Here is a 26321-nt window from a genome sequence, read left to right as displayed (position 1 = left end):
ATCTGACCTCCTTATGCCTCAAACGACCAGCTGGAAAACTGGATAAAAAACAGGACTGGTTGAAAACCAGATGTGCAGATGAATTGGATCTTCCTGGGTAAATAAATTACAAAATACCTTATACAGAACATAAAGAGTTTGATGCAGGTGGGAATGGTTTATTTAGCACTTTATTACATGTTTGATTAAAAAATGGCACTAGGGATTAAGATTGTAAACACTGCCAATTTACTTGGAAATGCACTCACATTATCAGAATGAAATGAACTGGAAGGGAATGCAACAAGCTGAGAGTACAAGGCAGAAAAAAATTAATTTTATAGACAAAGTCCTCAGGAAGTCTCTAACTCATGCACAGAGGTATTTCACACAGGATATCTTCAACAAGTTTGCATTGCTCATTTGAGGAAACTCAGAAAGCCCTCTCATTCCTCTTTTTTTAAACAGTTTTAAACTGGAAGCATGACTTTAAAAGCAACACAAACGATGTTACATTTTTATGAAGGTCTCAACTTGTAACATCCAATAAAAAAATCCATAAAACAGTGGATGAAAGCATAGATAAAAAAGGAAGAACCTCATATATACAGCATATTGCACACAAAAATGTTTAGACATAATTTTTCAGATTGTTATCACTTTGAATGATTTCAATGCATCTCCTCCTCATAAAGCACAAATTTTAAGACACAGCTCTTGAATTCCTTTAAGATATCCAGCACTCATCCTACATACAGGGGGAGCAAATGAACAAAAGACGTTCTGAAAACAATAAGCACACCTCATAAAGCACTGTCTTAATGAAACCTGTAGCATGGTCTCCTTTAATGTACAGAAAGAGAAAGATGTATTCAAATTGCCAGATTTTGATCTTGCCACTGATTAGCTTGTGAGAAATAATTTTCTGTCCCTCGGGCCTCAAGTTGGCTCAGGTGTAAACGGTAGAATAATGACACTTCCAATTTGACCAAAAAGCACTATGACAAAGCATTGGCCACCACATGGTAAAATAAGGTAAAACAGCCCTCATCTGAAACCTGACCATAGACTACACATTCTCAGATAAACAGCAGAGTAGAAACAGATGCACAGATGACAATAAAAAAAAAAAAAAAAACAAGAGCAAGTGGAATGAGCTTACTTCCCTATCTTGCACAAAAACAAACAAAGCAACAACAACTACCAGAACAAAAAAATAAATCAACCTAACACAATGACTTCTGTGTAATTAAGTAATTAACTGAGATTACACACATATTGCCATCATTTCATTTGATGTAATGACATCTCATGCTTTTCACTTCTCCAAAAAGTTGACGAATTGTAAGAGTAGAATTAAGACCAACTCAAGTCAGATAATAAAAATCTTTTCGCATTCTCTGAAAGGTCACATGCTTTGTGATCAGTAATCCTGGCAAGATCTATCACAAGCTGATAGGTATAGAAAGCCAATCTGACAACATATAAAAAGGTAATAAAAGAATCAACTGCAGTCAGGATATTTTCCTTTAATAAATTAAAAGGCAAGAAATAGACCTCCAGCTGCTCAGAAACACCTTTCCATGACAGTTTCAAATCTGAAATCTAACCCCATGTTCTAGGCAAGGACAATTCCTCATTCGTACCTGAAGGCACCAGTATCTAAACTTTTAGGCACAGAGTATGTTAGATTTCAACTCTCCAAAGTACAGAGAACTTGACATTTGTCTATTACACATCTAGTGTGCAGTAAAAGGTACAGTTAGCAGCATCACCAGAGCCTTAAAGCACACAGCCACTGAAGGAAAAATAACTTCCAAAGGATGCAGGACAAACGGTCACACTACCGGCATCTGTTATTTCCCTGCCTTACTCCATGCTAAAGTGAAGGACACATCTGAAAACCAATTGCTAATTGCACCTTCAATTGTCAAATGTCAGCAGATCAGTGTCTGGTTCATACCTCTACAATTTTGAAGACAGCTAAGGTCAGAAGTAGTCAGAAGGTAACAGCTGTAGATCAAAATTTACCTGGTTCACAAATTTGTCATAATCACCCCATCACATTACATACTAACAATCTTTTCAGACTTAAATACATAAAATTGCATGTTTCAATAGAGAACAGGTGACTGAAAAAGTAAAAGAGCTAGCAAAGATCACACAAATGCTCTCAGTTTTGAGAGTAGAAGGTGAAACAAAATCATGGTGTGCAATCCTCTCTTAAATCAACAATCAAAAGAGCAAGTTCTCCTATGTTTAAGAAGATACTCCTTTCGATAGCTGAAGCTAGCATGTTAGCCTATCAAATCCAGGCATCGGTCAATGCGCTCTCTGGGCAAAGATCCTATTCTGAGCTGCTGATCTCGACCCACGTTAGTAGTGCATTCACCTAAAGAACGAAAATTTGGTCTACTACATTTTCTACTACCAGAGAAGTTTCAAGAGTCTTCTAATAGAAAATGGTGTATTCATTAAGATGAAAATTAAGGAAAACCATTCTTCTGCATTTCTCACTCTCCCAAATATATTCATGATTTAAGAAAGTCACACAGCTTATGTGACTATATAATGACAATTACAACAACACTACGTTGTACATTTAAAGTGCTCCTACAAAAGGAAGATCATAAAATTATTTTTATAGACACCACAACCATACTCTACAAGAATTTAAGAATATAAGAAATTCCACTATCCTTATGATTCCAGTCAAATGCTAGCCTTAATGATTGCTTAATCTCTACTAAGAAACAAAAATAAAGACTAATCAATTTCCAGGAATCAATTTCTAATTGAGTCACCAGAGCTATCGGAAACCATAGTAATTAACAAGAACTGCCCATCCTGTGTTGTTAGTCCATTCAATTAATATCCAAAAGCTACTCAAAGTTTCCAGTGTTGCTCTTTGAACATACACTACCATGTCACTTGTTCAACTGCAATTCTGTAAAGTCACTAAGTGTCTGTACTATTTACATTAGTCACTCAAAATTAGCGCTTTTCAAAGGTTTGCTGTCAGGATACAGATTAATTCAATCCCTGCTTCTCCGTTTCCTCCAATAACAGAAAACACTGCACAGAGTTAGCCAGTATTGTCTTTGCCAGGAAGAAAAGGAAGCAGGGTAGATGGCAGAATATAACCAGATCTGTCATTCCACGCCACGGTTAGCTTAGTGCAGCTTCCTCTTGTACACCAAATACAGAAGGAAAACATTCTCTTAATGAAAAGACACAACCACGTATATATGAAAGAACTGTATCAGCAGGTCACTTTAGATGTTATGTTTGAAGCACTGCTTTAATAAAACAAAAGTTTATGTCTTAAAGGTAAGCTACTTTCAGACACTAAAGCGGCCTTTTTTCACCCTGCCCCTCTGTACCATTCAGGCTTAGCTCAACAAGAGGACAGAAGAGTCTTCTGTCACCAGTGCCTCTATCCAGGCAGAAGCCAACTCTCATAAACCAGAATCCATAAGCTTATATCCACCTTATAAGGATAACTGTGAAGATTATCTGTCATAAAGATTAATGTCACGGTGGGATTTCCGCAGAAGTTTTTATTCTGAAAAGGAGTGGGTCATCATCTACAGTTGTTGGTAGGAAAAACTGCAATCACATTATTAAAAGACTGTAGGTCTTGTCAGACTTCCAGCTGTGAGCAGAGGAATAATTTTGAGTCATAATTATTAAAGTTTATTATTATTAAGGTTTCTAAGAATTTATTTGCTTAGAGTGACATTCTTCATAAAAATAAAACTTTAAAAAAAATGGTACTTCCAGTTGAGTCTTTGATGAGGGGCTTTCATTTCTATATTATGCATACAGTCCTTGGGTTATAGCAAATGCACAGGCTGAATTAAGTGCAAAAGAGACACAGAATTCCAAGTCTACTTGAAGCATTTCACATCTAAAAAGCAAAGCAAAACAAACAAACAAAAAAACCCAACAACACAAAAACCTTCCCCTTCAGCAAACTTACTTGCAAGTCAGCTTCTCTGCTTTGAAGAACGTACGTACGCACAACATACACTGGGGACTGTAACGTTTATTTTACAGTGCTAAATGTTCTTTTCAGTCTTAGTAAGGCAGCTGACACTAAACAGGAATATTTAAGGAAGCTTTTAGGTGTTTGAAGAAATAAACCTGGTAATTTCTGCCAGTTCACAATTAATTTGTTGAATATAACAGAAGTTCAGAGCCAAAAAGTAGGAAATTGTGTTGGCTGAATCATGTTTAATGTAAGATTGTAGTGTTGGTTTTGCTTTTCTTTATGGAAAAAAACATTTTATTACTTTAAAGGTGCCCCAAGTAAAACAGTAGAAGCTGACTCGTATGTATTTATCACGTTTGAACAAATTTTAAGGGTAGAAAAACCTCACTAGAAAATAAAATGATTGTCTGCTCAAGATTTGCTGGAAATTTTGCACTAAAAGGAACCAAAAAGTGAACCATACCCTAAATAAAGATAAATGTCTCCAGTGCTTATTTTATTTTTTCACTGTCATCGTATGTAGGTCTCTGAAGATTTCCTGTCACACAGTTTAAATCTGAATAACTTTTTAGAGACTACAAAATATTTCTGATAGTAGACAGGAAAGAATTTATATCTGCCTTTATATTTTCATCATAAAATCGCACAAATTTCAGTCATGTCTGGCAGCCAAAGATAAATTAATCACAGAGCAAGCAGGTACTGCACAATCCAGTGTTTCCTTATCTTTGAACCTTTCCCAGCTTGGACAGATGTTGCGTTCTTCACTATGCTGGAAGAGAACAGAACAGATGAGCTCCTGGAAATACTGCTTTTGCTCCCAGGCACCCAAAGCAGGGCGCCATTAAAATATTGCTTGAATTCAGAGATCAAGTATAATAAATTAATGTGGCTTTGACTGTACTAAACAGTGAGAGAAAATGTTAGTAACAGTGGGTTCTCAATCCCATTCTTTCCTGTTCCTGGAAAAATCCAAGATTTTTTACTCATTCGTTCTGGGATTAAATTAGTCCAAAATCACTGCTGAGTGCACGACAAGCCGAAAAACAATTTCAAAATGCTCAAGATATAAAAAAGCAAGCATTCCTCTCCTTCAAAAACTTAACAACTGAAGAACTCATTTCTCTTAAAGAATTCAGCTTCTCTGAACAAAATAGTCCTCTTGAACACAACCTAGCGCAAGAAACACTAGTAATTTCAAAGTAATACATACAACCACTGATTCCAGTAAGGATCAATACTATAACAATAACCAAACATCCTTTCTTTTAAGAGTTACTGGATAACAGGAAAAGCACCCAAATCTTTATAAAACTGCATTAAAACAATGTCTTTACAAATATCTCTGCCTGCACTTTAGCTTTCTTTGCATGATGAGATCAAGCATTAGGAATAAGCCACATTCCTAATTTAAATAAACAAGCATACACAGATAAACATTTTATAACAGTGCAACATAATTTTTAAACCTATGAACAGAAACAGCAGCAGTGCACAGGTTTCCTCTCAAAGCCAGACATTTCCTGAAAACCAGTAGATTTTGCAAGTGCTTTTCTAACAGTTCAGTTTTCTTGTTCTTGTTTTTTAACCTAAATATCTAAAGGTTAAAAGTCATACTTAGATACATCTTAGTAGTTAGCTCAAAAAAGTCTGGATCCTTACATTGATGGTACAGATGCTATGCAAAAGTGAAACAGAACAGAAAGTTCCAAGTGAAGAGCAGTCTGCAAATGCAGGTGATCAAAGGGACTTTGCAAGTAGGCCAATAAGCAACAGTGCTGTTAGAAATTTTGTAGCTAGCAACCAATATTCCTGAAGGCATTAGAAGTGCATGACTTTGATCTATACTCCAGTCTGCGTCACTGCAACAGGCAGGAAACACCTATCGAGAGGTAACAATAAACTTGCATGTAGCCAAACCAGATGCCTGTGACCAAAGGCTATAAATGTACTAATTGACATACAATTTATATCAAACTGCCTTTTAACTAACATAAGAAATGTCATCAAATGGACAAATAGAGATTGATGCAGCTGTATGTAGAAGAAGTTCATTTAACAGAAGTTGTCAGACAGAAGGACAGGGCACTCTGTAATCACGCACAATAACTCCATTTGAAAGGGTAATCTCTCAGCTACAATACCATTTTACAACATAGGTACCACAGTTAGCTGTGCATTTTTGCACGTATGATGAACAAGAGTGTGCATGTTGCATTCATTAAGATCTGAATGGCCATCCAGAAGGTGGCTTATCTTTCACATTACTGTTGCCACTACAGAAATTCACCACCCATCCCCTCGCCACACTCACATCCACTGTTCCATCTCCATAAGTGCTCAGCAAGCATTGATGAAAGTCAATGGGTGTAATTTTTTCCACATACAGGAATTCAGTCTCACACCTTTGCTCCATACGCACTTCCATATCAGATGCCATTCTGTAAGACTGCCCCCTCTGCTGCCATCTGTCACACAGCAACAAAATGTAATGGAATACTGGTGGGAAGGTTCAATTTCCATTGCTGTATCACCGACATCCACCCCCCTAAAGTCACAGGCCAACATCATAAAATGAAAGGCATTACTTTCAGAGCAACCCTCATACTTACAGAAATCAAAATATGCTTATGTTGAGAAAAGCAGTACCGAATAACACACAAACAAGTCAGGACTAATGTCTAATCTTTCATCATAGTTTTGGAAACAAACTATTGGACAGAAACAAAAGGCAAAGAGCAGCCACTAAACAACCAAAATAGAGATTCTCACAGATGGTTTGGAAAAAAAAACTAATTTTTAACAAGTTTATTTATTAATGCCACTCCATTTCACTACTTGACCATTTATCCTTGCTAAATGCAACCTCTTTATGACATATGGATTTCTCATGTGAAATTCCAGCACAGACTTGATTCAAAGCAGAATGCACCCTGCCCTTGAAGTTCTGCTCATATGCAGCTCTTCAAGTCAAATCATGTAAAACCATCAGCCTTTTGATGATTTGCACCTGACTTACAAAATTTTTGAGGAATCCCTGGCTACTCAAAAACTGCTTTCCCCCTACCCTACATTTACCACTATCTTCTATTACATAGCTTTGCTTCAAGTTTGCCAAAGGTACATTAACAGCAAAGACAGCATAACAAAATGTAATCGATGCGCAGACAACTGTTTAATACAGTCAAATAAAAATGTAGTCATCCGAATCAGTCAGCTCATGTTTTCTCCAAACTAGTAAACAGCTGTGGACACGGCCTGCATCCAATCAAATGTTGCATGCGTAACAAACTGTACCTTGCATCTCTTATGGTTCACTAGTAATTTTTGAAAACCCTGACTTTCAAAACATACGACTATATTTGATTGAAGAAAGGAATAAGCGTAGACTGCCCAAGCCGCAAATTGAAAACCAATTCAGAAACTCAACTATAGGTGCCAAAAGTCTGCTGAATGTCACTATTTGCTGGCATTTTTATTATTATGAATACAAGCGCAGACCAGCTTCTTGAAAGAACAACCACACTCCAAGTGTGACAGAAAAGGAAAAGCTCCCAAGTCCTCTTCTAACAGCACAGAAGCACAGAAAATAACTCCTTTAACACTGTCTGGCAGAGGTATCCCACAGGAATAGTTTTAAACGTGTTTAAAAGATGGAGAATCTTAAAAATAAATTCAAATGCTACATTCTGGTGGTATCACCAGCGCTAAAAGAACCGGTAACTTAGCAAAGCTAGTAAAGTTTTGGCTACCGCAAACATGAAAACTACCCTTAGTGAGACTTCTGAAGTACAATAGTTTAATCCTTCATGATTTTTTGTGACTTATGTTCAACTCATTTACAATAAATCCTTGCGTGCACAAGGAGACACAGAGGAAGTCAGCCAGACTTTAAGACACATTTTCAAATCTCCAAGCAGCACTAAAATGCTACATGCTTAAATCAGGTATTTACCATTGCGCTTCGCTACGCACACGAGTTCCTAGCTCTTTAAGAAATTAAGACTCCTCACCATACTAATTTGAGAGCTAATCTTTGAATAATATGACTGTTACTAGCTAAAATTAAGTACTTACTTTCTCTGACTCACAATAAAAACACACAGGATAATAAATTAGGACTAAACAATAAGGGAACAATGTTCATGTGGCTACCCTCAGAAAAAAAACAAACAAACATGGAAGACACTGAAAACTGCTGAATTCCTTTTCTGCATCTGGTTACACACAAGAAGAATTGCAAGAAATCTACTCATTTCATCCACTGGAGAGTTACTGAAATTTGGATGATAGTTGCAACCACGGCACGTGCTACTTTTAGGATCCCAAAAATACATCACTCAGAGAAGAAAATAATCCAGCTATGAGTTACAAAACACTAGCATTAAATTTTGCAAGTGAAGTTGAGCACATTAATTTTAAGGACAATTGCAAATCATTGTACAACTCTTGGAGTGTGCTGCCACAGTATTATGACTGCATTCCTAAGTATATCACAAATCCAGATTTTAGAAACTTTTGGTGGTATGCTCAGAAATATGACTTACTGCCCAGCAACAGAGAAGGTTAGGTTGATGGTAAGAGCTCTGATTTCCAGTATTTGGCCCCTATGTGCAAGTGATTCACTACAATTGGAAAAGCTGATAAAACTCTGAGGTTAATTACTCAGCTGTATTTTTTTTTTTAAACCATAATTCATATATTAGGGAATGTGTGCTACACTTGATGCATGACTTCAGACAAGATTAACTGCAAATAACTACCAGACAGCTGTACGGCCTGTTTTCCAGTATGTATGGAAAGATGGACAGTCCATAACATGACGTCTTGAATTTCAGCACCAGCATAATAGAAGATTTCCTGCTGATTTTACATCAGCTTGTGGTACAGGTGCAAAGGACTTAGGTTACTGGCAAGCATAAGGAGAATTAATCTAGAGACCAGAAGAGCAGCTTTTCACATTCCATAAACAGCGTATAAAATTAATTGCAATAGCATACATATCAAGTCCGGATGTGTAACCAGCTTTGCTATCATTCACAAATGCAATCAAAATACATAGAAAAAGTCAAATATTTCCCTCCAAAGGTAATTAATACTGACAGTTCAGATAACCAGTAACTGGGAATTAGTCCATCCAAGTTGTTTCCAGAAATTTATATGTCTCAGAAAAGAAACAAAAAAGGTCTGTTTTAATTTAAGAATTAAAAAAAAACGAAAAAGATAGAGGGAAAACCACAGAACCATAGAACGGTTTAGGTTGGAAGGGACCCTTAAGATGATCTAGTTTCAACCCCCCTGCTGTAGGCAGGGACACCTCCCACTAGACCGGGTTGCTCAAAGCCCCATCCCGCCTGGCCTTGAGTGCTTCCAGGGAGGGGGCAAATGTCAGTCTTGCAAGAAATTTCTTTTTTTTTTTTTTGTGAACATAATTTCTCTCTTATGTACTATCACAAAGGCCGTTATTTACAGTAGATGAATCACTGACGTCTCTTAAAGTTAGGAACATACATACAGGCTATATGTCACAACTTCCTTAAAAAATACCAGCTGACTCATAGAGAAACAAAGAGTCTTTTCTGATGTAAATTATTCTACTATGTCAAGTCTAAAGGAAAAAGTAATGCCAGGCTTTCTGCACTTTCTCAACAGAAGGACAGCCAAAATAGCCAAGATAGCTATAGTAGACTAAGTACCTTCCCTTAGCATGTCAAAACAACAACCTGTGTCCCTCAACAAACCACCTAAAAATATCTCAAAAATCTTTCTGGATGCCACAAAACACCTGCTGATAAAGAGGGGCATGACAGATGTGCATACAGACCACAATGGCTGTGCGATAAAGATTCATTTATAGAATTTTGAGAGAGATTTTTTTTTCCCCCCATAGCAACAAAATATAAGTACGAATTGTATCAAGCAATTCAAAGAAAACTGAAATGGCTTCATGCATGCTTTTTCAAAAACAGTCAAGAGACAGCAGGCAGACTGGGCTGCTACTCATCCGACACCAAGATACACATGTTCAAAAATCAGTGTGAGAACTGGGAAGAATAGAGCTTCTGATGCTTTCACTATTTCTGGAACTTTGCACAATAGGAACCTGATGCAAAGCTGTTTGAAGGGCTGTAATTTATATCACACATGAAAAGCCCTTTACACATCATCTTTAAATACCTCTCTATCTGAAAAAAGAAAACAGAAGCCATACTTGCCTAACATTCCTCTGCAACACAGAATGACATACAAGCTGAAGTTCACCAAAAGCTAACATACAGTCAACAGAGCATTCTGTATTTAGATTTACCTCTTCCTAAAAACATTGTTAGCATTCCATTTAGGGGCTACATGGCTAAAAAGGCTTCAGTCAGTACTACTCCTTATTTCAAATCTCACTTGTGATGAATCACAGGAACTCTACCTGGATACTATTTCATCAAGCATAGCTCACTTAAGATGCCTAGTGCTAACTGCAGTTAATTGGGAAGACATACACAAAAAAAAAAAAAAAAAAAAATCAGACATTTTTCCTAAGCCAGTGTATTTACTAAGCTTACATGAATGTCAAGAGTGTGAGACCTAATGTGTGGTATAAACCTTTGAGAAACTAGATTGAAGAGACTGGATTTCTCCAAACATGTGAAGTTTGTATTTTTGTGTTCTAGAAATAACCAGCCAACACACTTGGGATAGCAAGATACCATGCTTCTTTTCCTCCACTCTTCATGATTCCTGTGTTATTTACTCTTCAGGAGAAGGGTCGTCTTTGCTCCAAAGGCAATACAGATAGGTGCTTTACATTTAAAATTACCGTTACAACTTCCAGCAACAAGCCTGAAATGAATTATGTTTGTTTCTTTAAAGATAAAGCTCAACTATTCTATACACTCTGGCATGAAAACTAGTGTTCTTAACTTTTGACCAAAGTCTTGCTGAAGTGACTATATTAACCCAAATTAAAACTGCTTACTAGCAGCCAGGCTTAGGTATCTTATATCCTGTCCAGTCTCTAATTAATAAGCTGATGGATGTCTGCATGCATCAAATTCTCTCCCTTCTAGCAAAAGCAGAATTTCATCACCAGGTAGACAAAAAAAAACTCAAATTAATTCTTCGGAAGATACTGACCCTATAAAAAGTTTGATTGTGTTCTAAAAAAAGAAAATCCAAAACTACTATTACAAGACAGACAACATTGAGTCACAAAGTATTTCAGTTGCAATATAATTCCCCATAACTCCTCTAGCTTCTTGAATGGTACAGAAACGTGTACTCTAGGCATGCATTCATCTGATAAACAATGTTTATATGCTGAGCTTTAACGGAATACAATTTATGTAAACTAGCAAAAGTTTAAAGAAAAAAAAAAGAGGCTAGGACTTTGCTACAGATATGTCAAGCTTTGAAAAGTGGCTTTGAGTTTAACTTGACACCTTACCTGACTGGTTTTCCCTCTCGTAGCAAATCTTCCAGACTATTTTCACAGTGTTCAGCAGCCACAACCAGTCTCTCTAATAAGAAAAAAAGAAAAAAAAAAGTACATAAGAATCCAGGTTTAGACCTCTCAGTACCCACTTGGCAGACGTTACAGTATTTTGACATACACTGTACGTAAAATTACACATATTGAGTTGTATGCAAGTAGCACATAACATCACAATCATTTTCATTTATGAAATATAGACGAGACAACCTGACTAAAACACATCTTTCTTGTTTTCTTGCACAAAAGTACTGGCAATTCATCTACTCAGTAACCTAGTGAATTTTGAACCCCTCAGACAATGACAGTCAAATTTGACTGAACAGAGGTCTCAAAGATTAGCATCTATGTGTTTGCAGAAATCTCCAGCTGGGTAGACAAGAGAGATTTAAAGTAACATCAACTTTGATGAACAGGTGAGGAAAAGGATTCAGAAGGAGCATGGGAATCTCAGATCTGATCAACCAGCTCACACACTGCCAGCTATAGTTTTTCTTGCCTAGAAAAATATCACATATTCTGGATATCGATGGGCTGGCTCTGAATACAGAGGAAAAGAAAGCGATTGTTACACTGAAGTTAGCAAATATAAAAGGAAGATGATGGTACAAGACAGTGCACAGGGGAGGAGGTTTTCACTTCTGCTACTCACAGAACAGCTAGGAGTGAACTTTCAAATTCAAAACCGAATCAAAGTAACTATCCCAAATATAGTAGTCTTACAAGACTTACAGTAACAAAGATGGAAAATACTTCGAGGCACACAAGTCCTAAGTGACATTTTGAAGAAAAATAACATCAAATCACTATGCATAGGATTAACAAGAGAAGAACTGTCAGTATCAGAAGAATAAAATTTCCCATCAATGTTAGTATGTTTGCAAGAAAAGCCATATTTTTGAAATCAATTACTTGTTATTCTAACCAATATAGTGACTTCACAGTTAAATGTTTTACTTGCTTTTCTGCAAACCATTTTAATTATCAAGTATTTTCCTTTGTGTTTATATGCACTCAAACCTTCACACTGCAGAGTCTTCACTGTCAAACGGGCCAACTTTGCCTATTTATCTTTTGTATCTAATGGTTATGGTGGCTAATGTTTCTTAATCTCTCACCTTGAACACTACAATAAGTAAATCCCATTTTCTGCTTCAAGAGGTACTAGCAAAATTAAGATGAAAATAAACGATCTTTCTAGATCTCCTGGCTACAGAAATCTAAAAAGTTATGAGTTTGAGAGCAAATGAAAACACACTAAAAGAACTTCTGCACACTCCCTTCCTAACAGCCCCTCGGAACACTTCACAACACGTTTATGTTGTGACATAATGTGGCATTATCACAATTCTCTAAAAATCTGAAACATCCTATCACTCTGCATTCTAAAGGAAAATACATCACCTGTTTGACTTTATGAGACAGTGTAACTGATCAAACAAATTCACAGAATGCATTTTTATATTGGACCACTGTTGGTTTAACAGCTGAGGCTGGCAACCATATAAATTCTATCACAGGTGTTGCAGACTTTTTCTGGAAATTAAGTGCTGTTGTCCCACTGAGCTTGCAACAGAATGAGATCATGTGGAACAGGAAAAACAACTAAAGCCTTATTTGAGCTAAAAATACATGTGACAACAGTTATTTAAAAAAAAAAAACCCTCTGTACTAGAATAAAGTAATTGTTAGTGGGAGAGATCTTAAAACAGCTAGAAATCAAAAGAAAAAAAAAAGAAAGGAAGCTGAGACACTAAGGAAAAGGAAGCTGAGACTGAGACTCTAGAACAGCTGCAAATGTACAAGAGATTTAACCATCATATGAAACTGATCACACGAACACAGCATAGGAGCTTGGCATAAAAAAAAATAGATGTATTTCAAAGTCACAGTGCAACAACGGATTCTGTGATTCTGTGAACTGAGCAGCAAAATTTTTAGCTTTTATCAGTTAGCATGATGTGTAACAAAAGAAAACATGAGTAGTCTCTGCCTTGACTGTGCAAATACGAAACACAGTCACCAGTATCACCAGTTACAGAACAGCATGCAGTTATTTTGAGTCCGCAAACCAGCAATCTTCTTTAACAGGTGCTATACAGGCAATATTATGCTCAGTCATCTTCAGATATTTTTTCATAAAACTATAACAATAACCAAGCATTAAATATCCTTATTAAACAGATACTCACCATGTTTACCTCTGGTAATATCAACATACTGGCAAAGTCTAGGATGGGTGATTGTTTTAAGGATTTGAAACCTCCCTAAAATTTTGATGGAGTTGGGTGTCAGAGGGAGGCCATTACTTCCACAGACATCATGTGGAAGAGCTGAGGCAAAGAAGGTGGAAGCACCCATCTCAGTATCTCTTAAAGGAAACATCTTCTCTACCCAATCTTAAGCTCTTCCAAGCAGATCCTGTTCCTTAAAAAGAAAACATAGATAAAAAGTTTACACACAAACGACACACATTCTTGTAACTCATCTTATGAGTTGTTTATTCAATAATGCACTTATATTTTTTTCTTCCTCATTAAGGGGGACTGGATATTTTTGCATAATTAACACGATTATATTAATCACACAGTGCTGCTGCATCATAACCATTACATTTAAACACGAAAATAGTGACAGTTTTAAAGACTTAACAATCAAAACTGGTTTTAGCAGCACACAAATGCTTTAACACAGACAACCTTCAGAGCAATTCTGCAATATAGAAGGTTCTTTATTTAAAAACCAGTAATCACTCTAAAGAGAAAACACTCTTCTGAAGTACCACCTTGTACCAGCAGGCCACAAATCTAGGCTTCTTTCATGATAATCCAGCATCTACATACTGGATTTCTAATATTCTAAGCTACAAAATAACAGTCTTCTGTCCTACCAATATTTCTTTCCTCCCCATAGGTAAAATACTAGCTCCCACACTGACTAACAAATTAAGGAAGCAACCTATAGAATATGTCAGTGTGGAACACATATACTCGTGTATAACAGCACATCCACAATCAGAGATAAAAAAGCCAAGCTCACGCGCTCTTCAGTGAGCTCTGGCCTGCAAGCTGTGACAGAGAAGCATTCCCACATAACATGACAAGAAACCACAGAACAGAAAAAGCTTCATCAGTGACCCTATGCAGAAGACTACCATTCAGCTAACTTCAACTCCAGAGGCCTCTGTGCATGTAATCAACAGCAAGAGCCCACCATCTAATCTGGAAAGCACATCCAACTCTCTCATCAGTTAGAGAAAGGTAATTATAAGCTCCAAAGCATAGAAACAGGTATAGAGTTGCACCAGAAAAATTGGCAAAGAGGAGGAACCCGTGGGATTTGAAGCCCATAAAAGAAATAACAGGAAAAGCTTATAGTATAAAACCAAGATAATTCTTTCAAACCAGATGTGATAAAACTTTTATCATTGTAGGGGCTTCAAGAAATAACAAGAAAAGGTTGAAGAATTAGACCGATCAGTAATGAAGCTCAATACTGCTGTTATATCAACCTTTTGGTCAACATCACAACCTTGCTCCCCACTCAAAATTCACAGTAAAACTCACTTTCCTTTAAGAATCTCAGCTGAGATACTGTTCTCATAATGAGTTGCACAACGATCCTTATAAACCAGACATATTTACTGAGTCTATACGACTGGAAATTACAGGGCATACCTTCTGTATTTAATTAGGCAGTCTGATTTAAGATACAAAGCAAATATAAGACAGCTCTCATTTGTGTGCATGTGGCATTTCTCCTTAAGAAACAAAGATGTGAGGAATGGTCCTTTAACTTCTAACAGATACTTACATAGATAATATGAATGAATGCATGAAGGCATCAAACTTCAAACAACAACAACAAAAATACAAAAACAGCACAGATTCTGTATAGTAGCATTTTTGTGATCAAAAATCTTTGTAAAGATACAATGTTTTCATATCTTATGAATATTTAATGTTTTAGGAAAGGATTTATTTTACGATTCTCAAAAACAACTAACAAATAGAATATACCATTAGAAAGACATAGGCTGGACTGAATGGAAGCACAGAGATATATGTGTGTGCAGCAAGTTCCAATAGAGAAGCTTTCACTGCATCTTTACAATAATCCAAGGTTCAGATTCCTGTAAAAACACTGTGTTTGCCAAGAAGAACTACCTGGCTTCAAAAAGAAACTACTTACTAGCCAGGAAGAAAAAAATTTTGATTTGGAAAGAGAATTATAACCTTATTTGGCACAAGTCCTCCAATAACTGCTTTAAAATAAAGAAACATGAACATAACCATAGTCTGGGCAGGGAGGTGCGTGGAAGGAGTAAACTTATGCCAAATATTGTGATGGACTGTATGTGTAAATATTTAATATGTTTACTCAGATGAGAGATGTTTTCGTTGTTACTGTGGAGAAAGTAATACTCAAAACATTACATCTGCTTTCAGCTGACATTTAGAAGTTTTAATGAAAAAATTGCTAAATATCAAAAATCCAATAACCTTTTAAAGAGATTAAGCTTTTCTTGTGTTCTAGATGCACTTTGTGTACAAAGATGAATTAGATCACTTGCAATGTTTTCAAGCAGACAACCGCACATCTATCGCTGACTTCATTTGGGTGGGAACCACACAGAACAGAAGAAATGAGAAAAGCAGACAGTGTCCCTAACAGCTACTAAAAGGAATCAACGATTTTAGAGGTGTGCATTAAAACAAGTCCTTTTGTTACAGAGTTAATTCTGTTGACTCCACAAAAAGCAATGAAAGAAATCTTCTCTTATGCTGGCAAAGAGCTAGTTCTGTCAACATATAACTTTACAATTAAGCTCTGATCTCTGTCCTTAACTCTCCATTTCCGTAGACTCCAAGGACTGACCAACTAACTCAAGTAACACCAAAACTAAAAGCTCAGTCCTTTCACCAACTTAAATGGCCACCAGTTACAGCTCAAGTTAAAAGTTCTCTCCAACTGCAGTATTCTAATCCACTAACAGACATTTCTAAACTCAAACATAAACGTTACACACATTTTAAAAATCCACCTGAATTTTTAAATGAATTTTCACTAAAAAAAAATCTGGTAGAACTATAAAAATACAGAGCGCTACACATTCTCCTCATGTTCAGGTCACAACAGTTCATAGAAATTCATCTCTCCTACACAGAAAAGACACGCATTGCATTAATTTTATACGTTGTAAGAATGAATTATATCCTGCAGAGCCTTCTTATTACTGTGAAGTAACAAGAGAAAAGGAAAAATAAATGTTTATTATTTTAAATTGTCAATAGGAACAGTTAAGGCAAATTCAATTCTAGGACTGAATTCTGGAAATTCAATTCTGATAATCCAAAACAGTGAGGATGGAGGAGGAAGTGATGACTTGTCTTATTAGCGTCATCTAGAATTACCGAGTCCTTTCCAAAGCACCATTTGTTGAGTATATGGGAGACAGTCTGCCGCATCTGCGAAAGAGGTCTGGCATAAAGATTAGAGGCACAGAGGCGGCCTGTTTTGCATCATACCTCTGAATGACCCTCCTCAGCTCACTCCTTGCATCCAAATCTCCCTTAGAAAGCTTTAAGATACACAGAAACAGTAACCAAGATTTCCAGCAAAGCTCACTGCAAATAGATCTTTGCAAGCATCTAGTCCATATTTAGATTAGATTTAGATTAGTCCACTATTAGATTTAGATTAGTCCACATTTAGATTAGAACTATTTCACTAGACTGTCTTCCCATACCAAACATTAAGAACTGAAATATGAAAGATAGCAGTTCACCTAACAAGCTCCTTTGTTGTCCCTCTGAACACAGACTGATCTAAGAAAACATTTTTTATTCAAAGTTTACCACTATCTAGCCATCATTTTTCCACTGAAACAGCGCTAAGGCAATCAAGTCAGCTGCACAGAGGCAATTGGTGCTCAGGAGGCACTGCATGTACAGACAGACCAACCTGAATGAATCCATCCCGTGAATCGTATTTACGACGCAGCAATAAGCGAGGTTAATAACTCTTTGCAATTTGAAATGGCAAGTTATCTAAGTGCCTCCCGAGAACACGGGTGTTCACGATCCTTGCCTTATAAAGATAGTTTTTCAGAATTAAGATGTAATTAAAATCAGTACTGCTACTGAATTGTTTTTAAAACAACCAGAAATAATTTCAAGAGAGCAGTTGAACACACTACACTTACACCGCTTTTCACAAAACAATAAGAACAATGACCAGGGACCCAGTTTGCTTCATCATATAAATAGTCTTATGTGAACAAAAATACGAACTTATCAGCTTTATTTTTGTGGGGTGAGGGACTGCAGGTTAAATTTAGTTCACCACAATATATTTTTTTCATTCGCATAACAAAGATCTGCTGTAAACAGCATGGTTGTACCACAGACGTTTTGTAAGACTGCCCACGATTCTAAAGGTAAGCAACACTGCATTTTATCAAACATATTCTACAGTGCTATAACAACAACATACTGTTGGTCACAAAATTTCCTATCTACTCTGACATTTTTTTAAGAGGTATTCCACCTACAAATAAGAAATAACAGAGTCAAGGGCAAAAAGCTACTGAACATTTAGCATGCTTAGATCTTTTTTGTCCCCTAAAATTGCTGTTCTGTGCTGACTAATGAGGTCTGTACACAAAAGGTAGTTATAGAATTACACGATCATTAAGGTTGGAAAAGATTACTAAGATCACCTATTGCAACCACCAAGCCTGCTAAACCATGACATTTCCAGGATCAAAACCCTAAGCGTGGGCACAACTAGCCTCAAAACTTTGATTCAGACTCCATCTACAGCAATTCAGCAAACCAGTTTATATAATTAAATAGTCAGAACTTTCACTATTATACTGCTACTCAAGTTGAGACCAACAGCAAACACAAAAAAAGTGTTTTGGCAAGGCTCCAAACTTACCTGCAACAAATATGCAAATTTTGAGGGGAAAAATGTAAGTGGCATGGTGAGTCTGACACAAGTGACTGATGACTATTTGGAGAGTGGTTTCATGAAAATTTTAAATAGTAATTTCCTTCCCAATAAATTGTAATCAAGCATCACCTCACTCAAGTGAGTTACAGGCATCGATAAACATTAAAAAAAATGTTCTACCTCACCAGTAGTTGAGGAATCTGTTTCTTCTAATCCTGACATGTTCATCTGTTTACCACTGTAATTCAGTTTACCATCCCTCTCTTCACAAAGATGGGGCTTGCTACAGTTTCATTTACACACTACTATAGAATCATGAAGGCCAGGAAAGACCTGTAAGATGTCCAGCCATTCAGCTAACACCAATATTGCCCACAAAACCACATCCCTAAGTACCAACGCCTCTAAGGCCAGCAACTCCACCACTTCCATGGGCATCCTGCTCAAATGCCTGACCACTCTTTCTGAGAAGCTTTTCCTAACATTCAACGTGAACCTCACCTGGCACAACTTGAGGCCATTCCCTCTCTTCCTATCACTAGTTGCACAGAAGAAGCAAACACCAAACACCCACCTCACCACAACCTCTCCTGAGGGAGTTGTGGAGAGCAATGAGGTCTCCCCTGAGCCTCCCCTTCCCCAGACCAAACAATCCCTCAGCCACTCCGTGTAAGACTTGGGCCCCAGATCCCTCACAGCTTTATTGTGGACACGCTCCAGGTCTTCAATGTCTTTCTTGTGCTGAGGGGCAATACTGAGGAGTATACACAGACGTTCAGGAATTAATCCGAATAAAAGCAATATTAATTTCAATAAGGTTGCTACAGGAGGACTAGAAAAGCCAGTAACGCCAGGCACGCTTCAGGCCCCACCGGGCCCCACAGACGAGACCCCTGCCAGCAGCGCAGCCCCAAAGCGATGCACACAGACGGCCCCAGCACCCTCTGATCGGGCCGCTCCTCACACACCTGGCGGGCACCTGACGGCCCTCTCAGCTCCTCCCGTCACCAGCGGCCACCGAGGGACGTCCCCCAGCCCCAAACCCTGAGCCGTTCCCTCAAGAGAGCCCGGCGTGCACCTGCCGGCTCGGGTAGAGCCGCATGGGCAGGGTCCGGGCTCGGGCAGGGCGGGCACCTCAGCGCGCAGCACAGGTACCTCAGCGGGCGGCACCCTCCGTGACGTAATTCCCGCCCGCCGGCGCCTCAGGCCCCCGCCCAGAGGCTCCCTGTGAGGTGCCTGAGTTTTCTTTATGTTTGGGCCTTCCAAAAAAAATAACCGCAAAGAATCACTTTTTCTTTTTCCTTTGTGAAGTTGAGAGGGCTTCCAAAGCAATGCTTGGTTGGGGTGGGGCACGAGGTTTTTGCCGGGCGGCTTCAGGCGCTTGCTGGGGCAGCCCCAGTGGGCTTTCTCCCTCTGCGAGGCGAGGAGCGCGGTGGTGGCGGCCCGGTTGATGTGAGTGCCGCTTCGCGGGGCTGGGAGAGGGCTCCTTGGGCGGTGTGCTGCGGAGGGGGACGAGGGTTTGAGGCAGGGAGATGGTGTCGGGGCTTCACATGCGCGGGAGGGTGGCCTCGCGGGTCCGAGCGCCGCGGTCTGTAGGGAGGAAGCACGCAGGTGAAGTGGTTCTTCCGCAGCGTGGGGTGTCCCCCTGTCAGCCCGCCTACTGGAGTGGCGGCATGGCGGGAGGCTGCTGACGGAAGGGCTGTGAGGGCCTGGAGGCCACAAAGCGCCTGCTAAGCTTTGCGTAGGAGCTGATGTTTTGGAACGAGAAGGAGATCCTTCCTCCGTTCCGCCAAGTGGTGTATAGGTTCACGGTGTTTGTGTGGAGATTTCAGCGAGTGAAAAATAGTGTAGCAGCATACCGTCCTCAGTAGAGATACTTGCAGGATTTAACCTGCAGCTCCTGGCTCTGTGGGGAAGCGTGGAGTGGGTAAGAAGGATGAGCTTATGATTTATTGCTTGTTAGGTTACAGCAGCAGCACACCACCAGTGTTATGTGGCAGAATTACTGAAATGCCATACACTTTGAGCTAACCGTAACCATGTTTCTGCTGAATTCGATGATTTGCAGTGGTATTTTCTTCATTTTGCAAAATAGCTACTAAGTTATCCTTGCATTTCCAGCTCTTTCTATTCCTTTAACTCAGATTTTTTTAATACCTCCATTGTGCTTCACTAATGGGTGTGGATCAGGATAGTTTGCGTGAATTCTGTAGTAATTCAAAGTAGTGATCAAATACAGCATCTCATTTTCGTATGCCCTCTTCATTCACTTGTCCCGCTTACATTCAAATAATAATAGTACATTACTTCAAAGACCTGTTGGAAAATAAACCACAAACCTGTATAAACAAAACCGAAGTCCTAAAGCTACTTTTTAATGTCAAATATTATTGAAAGGGATACGGTGTTTTAGTACTCTGTGGGCCTTAGTAACAAATTCCCCTTAGACAAATTGTATCAAATAATTGGTAAAGTGTTTTCTTTCGTATCCAGCCTAAGGGATCTTTGCTTGTCATATTTTGTTCCCCTCTCATCCTGTCCCAAATTAATATGTTCTTGTTATGGTAATCCTGACTTGAAGTAATTTTGAGAAACATACTATTGAATTGCTTTGATGGTTTGTCAGCAATGAATCCTAAAGGTGTAAGATATTGAAGATGGAGTGAATTAAGCCAAAATTACTCTTACAACTAACTTCAGCAAATTTAATTTGTAGAGTTTTGGGGTTTTGTTTCTGTTGTCACATTAATGTGATGCTTTCTGGAAAAAAAAAAGCCCAAAGAAAAGCAATAGAAGTATCTCATACATTCTGGAGGACAAGAACTCAATAATGGTATCAGAGTGAGGAATAGATCTTAAATTTTTAAGAAAAAAAGTATAATACATTGCAAAATAGGAGATGAGTTTTATCCTAAATGTATGTGGACCAGATCTCTCCTATGTAAAAAGTAATCATCATAAGGATACTAGCTTTAAGTGTGGGTCTTCCCATAGATTTCCTTTGAATTTCTTGACCGTTAGTAATTCTTACTTCACCATGCATTTGAACTTCATGCAAGGAAGAAAATTTTAATTTCTGTTTTGGCTTTTGCTTCATCCTGTTTGTTTTTGAGCTCACTGTGTTCACTAGTTTTTTTTGAGTCAACCACTGTGTTCCGTTGCTAGTGGAAGATATGGCAGCTTCTCAGTACCCTGTAGAAGTTGTATTAACTTTGGAGAGTTAAATACTCAGTGACATTGAGTAGTTGACAAACAGTAAATTCTCTATGAATTGGAGAACATAGTCCAACTTCAGAGAATGGAAAGAGCATTATAAATGCCTAAAAGCACAGTGAAAAATGTTCATGTAGTAGAAGTGAGCGTAAAGCTCACTCAGGATAAGGAATGATCAAGTGTGGAGCAATAGGAATCTGATGTGTCATGCTTTTGAGCTTTTCTGATTAGGAGTTTTTGGTTTCATGTCACAGCTATCATGTACAGATTTCATTCACATTTGTCTCTTCTGTGGAAGTGTATTCTAAAACTTAAAAAAAATTAAAGTGTCAGGCAGCGCAGATAAAATGAATGGCCAGCATAGAATACAGCTGCTATGAACATCAGACGTGAGCAAAGTAAATAGCATCTCCAGTTTCTTCAGCTGATATGAATTCTGTGACTGCAGTCCTGCAGAGAAACCCTGGTAACTTGTTTAGTTTTCCTTCAAAACAGTTACCTGTATGGTTCTTATTACCATCACCAAGGTACGTTTCCCTTGTTAGATTTCCCGTCATACTTGCCCTTTGGGTTTGGGGAAATGAATGTTTAGATTCCATTTCCATGGTTACCGTAGTATTAAATAGTAGCAGAACGTTCCTCTGATAGCACTTTTTTTTTTTTAAGCTTTTCTTTTTCTCCCTCCAGTGTAGTAAAAGCCATCTTTACTTGTGATTGAATACAGTCCCAGAAAGGTTTGGATGTTTCTCAAAGCAGTCTTCTGAACTTTTTTTTTTTAATGAATGTAAAGGTGTTTTAAAGAAAAAAGAAAAGAAAAACCAAGATTTACTCAATGATGCATTTGGTTAGAATTAGTATGAGCACTGTAACTTACCTGCAGCTATCTTAGACTTATAAAACTTGTCTAAAAGAATGCAAATTAGGAGCTTGATGTGTCATCCATCAACGGCATATATTTTTCTGATGCAAAGTAGGTACTATGTAGTCTCATTAGTATTGTAAGGCTGTCCTCTGTTGGTCTAGAGGCTGGCAAGAGAGCTAGGGTGATTTAAAACAAAAAAGAAGCAAGAAGATTATAATGATGTGACATTTTACTTATACCTTTCCCTTTGAGAAGTGCCCTTTTAAAGAAATCCAGATAAAATCCTAGGAAGAAACCAAAGATGCTAGAACTGTACCTAAAAGCATGTGCTCTGTGATAGAAATGGTAACACTGGCTGCACACTAGCTGTTGCTCATGTATTGGGCAAATGTGATAGGAATAAGAAAAGATCATGTTAATAACTGTTCTGTAGTTCTTTACTTGCAGTCTATTAGAAACAGTCTCTGTGCAAACCAGAGATAACTTAACATTCCTCTACCTGTCTGCAAGTGTATCGATAAAGCTCATACAGCTCTAATACAAACTTTCTAACTAGTTTCTCTCATTAAGAGAGGCTTAATTATAAGAAAAGGACTTTTTGGTATGAAATATCTGTCCAATAAGGATGTCTCTTCAGTGTTTTAAAGAGCTCATTCTATTTTAAGCTGCACCCGTCATTAGACTTCTGTGTGTGGTGCTGACCTTGTCAAGGGAGCATGTGCCTACTCTGCGTGCATGTCAGGCAAACAACAAAAGCCCTATAAGGCGGTGTTTAGGCTAGTTAGTCTCTTTTCTGCTCACTGTGGCTGCAAGATACTTCAGGCTCAGCCCTCAGCAGGTTCCTTCTTCCTCAGGGGTCTGGGATGGTGGCCTCCCACAGCAGGGCCTGTCCTGTCGTCCTTGAAAGTATGTTGTAATCAGCTCACTAGCATCACCTATTTGCAAATTAATTTATATACCAATTTCTTCAGAATATGAAAGTAACATATTGATGTTGTATGTCACGGGTGATTTATTTTTCCTGTTTTTCACAGTTAGCAAATCTTTGAATCTTTGATGTGTTTTGTTCTTCTGAGTTACTCTACCTGAATACAGGAAAATACCACAATTGCAAAGGTAGATTTTACTGCATATTTTTAAAAGTTAAAACACTGGGATATAAAAAGAGGAAAATGTTATTGTTTTTCTAATGGTAGATGTAATGAAAAGACCTTAACAGAAAGGGAGCAGAAGACCTCAAGCTCATTCTCATCTATGTGTTATACCTACATTGTTTTGGACGCATTTGCCTAACCTGTTTTTATTACTTCTGATGATGGATGTTCCACAACTTACATAGGCAATCTAATCTGTTTAGTCCCTTGCTCTTACTTGAAAGTTTTCCAAACGTCTAACTTAAATCTTCCTTGCTTTTTCCTGTCTGCAGTAGACCTGGTGAACAGTTTAGCCCTATTCTTATACCAACTTCCTTTCTGTTTGAAGAATGAGACCAAGTCTCCCATCTATCTTCTCTTCTATAGACTAAACAACTTCACTTCTTCCAAGCTTTTTGATCTCCTTTGAAGTGTCTTTAAAAAGTTAAGGGATAGGAGAATCTGAACAAAAGCATATCTGTGGCAACTGTGGGGGATCTTGAGTACGCGTGAGTACAATGTGCATGTCACTTGGGAAGCCTCTTGAGCAGCTGAGACATTTTGTCTATGATAAAACATGGCTAGAAGGCTTCTCTGCTTGTCTTGCCTTTACTTCCTCCTGCCTCCTATCTTCTTTTTTAGAGAATTTACAAGTTTTAGTAGATTTTTGTTTTTTGAACTGATGGGAAGGAACACATTAAGGGAATAGATTTCCAGATAAGAGCTTGTACTCCTCTAATATGTTTGTGGTGTGGTATTATATTAACTAATCAGCTGGTGACTGAGCCATAGATACATTTAATAGTGGAGTACGTAAGAGGCACAAACTGTTTTTCAGGCAGGTATTTCCCCCCTTGAAAAATGTGGCCTCTCCAATTTCAGTCAGTGAACTACATCTGATAGACGATGAGAGAAAGCACTTTATCAATCTGTGCTAGTTTGCTCGAGTAGCTTGATAGCTCCCAATATTTTGAGAATGTTTCTATGTTCTTTTGAGTACAATTATACACATTTAAATTCATATCAGCAAAGTCCAGGCATACTCTGCTTCTGACAAATGCTTATAATACAATATGGTTAGATGTATGTAATCAGTTATCACTATAGCTTTGGGCGTGTCAATTACTGGCAGTCTCAATGACAGAATTCAATGTGCTACATCCCTGTTCAACTTTCTAGGAACAGTTGCTTACAATACCAAACATGGCCTTCTGCTGGATGATATTCTGTAATATCAGGTGATGGGCCAACCCTCCCAAAATTATCAGTTTAATTTATGGTTGTTTTTTTTTTTTAATTTTTTTTCTTTTAAGTAAATCATCTTAAAAGTGGCATACCTGTCAAGACCAACACATGGTGGCTGTTTTAGATTTTAGTGTCCTCTTTCTTTTGTATCACTAGTTTTTAGTGATATTTATAATATCAATTTTTTAGTATGTTTAAACGAGTGGGCTAGATCAAGTGGTTTAAATGAGCATCTAAAAAGAGCAATTCAATCACTTATTTGTTCCTTTATAAGTATTTATTTTGCTATGGTAATCTACTTCAGTAACCTAACGTGGCTTCTTATAGGCTAATTTTGAGCATCATTAGCAGTGATATGATATCACTAAGGAATTTGTTTCTGGATGATGATGTTATACGTTTTTCTTGAACGTCCTTTGCTCTATTCTTCTGTAACTTAACAAATCTTGTCTGCTGGAAGGATATGTAGCAGGAAATGTTACTTTAAATCCAATAAAGGCAGTGGTCAAAATTTAGCAATAAATAAGGAGTCACTTACCCCCTTTCTAAGGACCAGGGCTCACCAAACACTCCAGGGTCTGCCCCCTTCCGGTAGCACAGGTGAATTGTTTCCACCTGTGTCCCCAGGGCTGCTTATCTATAAACTGTGACCTAATGGTTCCTGTGCACTCCCTAATATGGGATCAGGACAGGTGCAGGGAGTTTGGATAATAGGTCATTATCTTGAATGATCTTGATTATTGTTTGAAATCTTAAACAAGAGCACCTTCTCATGTTTCACTTCAGTGTTTGGGAGTTGGTTTTTCTTTGTTTTATTCTATTTTGTTGGGAGGCATTGTTAGTTGTTTCTTCTTAAGGGTAGGTGTTTCCATTTTGTTTAGAGAAACTGAGAAAATCTTCAGTGTTCATACTTAATTTGACCATTATCAATTGAGCTAATGAATAAGTGCATTAATGAGGATGTCATCACTGCTTATGGAGTTGAAGGAAAAGGTTTCTTTTAAAAGATGTTCGTGATTTAGAGAATTATGGTAGTCTCATACTTTTCTGTTTTGATGTTTGAGCTCATTGGTGAAGGTCCGTAAGAGCAGTTGTAATTGCTTGTTGATGTTTGCTATTTCTAAAGAAAATTGTTATTGGTACCCTAATGAAATGCTAATTTCATAGAACTCTTATCTGAAGAGTGTACTGAGCAAAGAAAAATTCTAGGAAAGAGTTACCTAATGTTAACTTAACTCTTGTATTTTGTTACACTCCACATCTTTGTATAGAATTCTCAAGTTCGTCTGCTAACTTCATGTAACTAAGCAGCCTAGAAACTACCCTTTGGCTCCAAAAAACAGCAGGGAAGCTTGAACTAGCATTGATGCTGGAAAGGCATCTATATTGTATTTACTGTTCATTAGTTAAATGTGCTTCATGTATAGAAACCTGTTTTTCCCCCCACAAAATGCT

General features: G+C 37.9%; 2 protein-coding genes across 5 annotated transcripts in view; one reads left to right on the top strand and one right to left on the bottom strand.

The window, feature by feature from the left end:
* TBCK (TBC1 domain containing kinase) overlaps positions 1-19590 on the bottom strand; it is a 94691-nt gene extending 75101 nt beyond the window's left edge. For 2 of the 3 annotated variants that reach the window (NM_001012577.2, XM_025149626.3), the window contains exons 1-3: positions 19382-19590; positions 13649-13883; positions 11412-11484 (exon numbers count right to left, since the gene is read on the bottom strand). In NM_001012577.2, the coding sequence (NP_001012595.2) occupies positions 11412-11484; positions 13649-13841 (266 nt within the window). In that variant the 5' untranslated portion in view covers positions 13842-13883; positions 19382-19590. The remainder of the gene's footprint in view (positions 1-11411; positions 11485-13648; positions 13884-19381) is intronic. The other variant, NM_001396974.1, reaches the window with a different exon arrangement.
* Positions 19591-19824: 234 nt separating this feature from the next.
* AIMP1 (aminoacyl tRNA synthetase complex interacting multifunctional protein 1) overlaps positions 19825-26321 on the top strand; it is a 31414-nt gene continuing 24917 nt past the window's right edge. The window contains exon 1 of one of the 2 annotated variants that reach the window (XM_420496.8): positions 19825-19865. In XM_420496.8, the coding sequence (XP_420496.3) occupies positions 19864-19865 (2 nt within the window). In that variant the 5' untranslated portion in view covers positions 19825-19863. Of the gene's footprint in view, positions 19866-23075; positions 23605-26321 lie in introns of those variants that run through there. The other variant, XM_046940771.1, reaches the window with a different exon arrangement.

The sequence above is a fragment of the Gallus gallus genome, chromosome 4 (assembly GCF_016699485.2).
Source record: "Gallus gallus isolate bGalGal1 chromosome 4, bGalGal1.mat.broiler.GRCg7b, whole genome shotgun sequence".
Lineage (NCBI taxonomy): Eukaryota > Metazoa > Chordata > Aves > Galliformes > Phasianidae > Gallus > Gallus gallus.
Note: the sequence above shows the minus strand (reverse complement) of the source record. Positions and strands in the feature narration are given on the sequence as shown.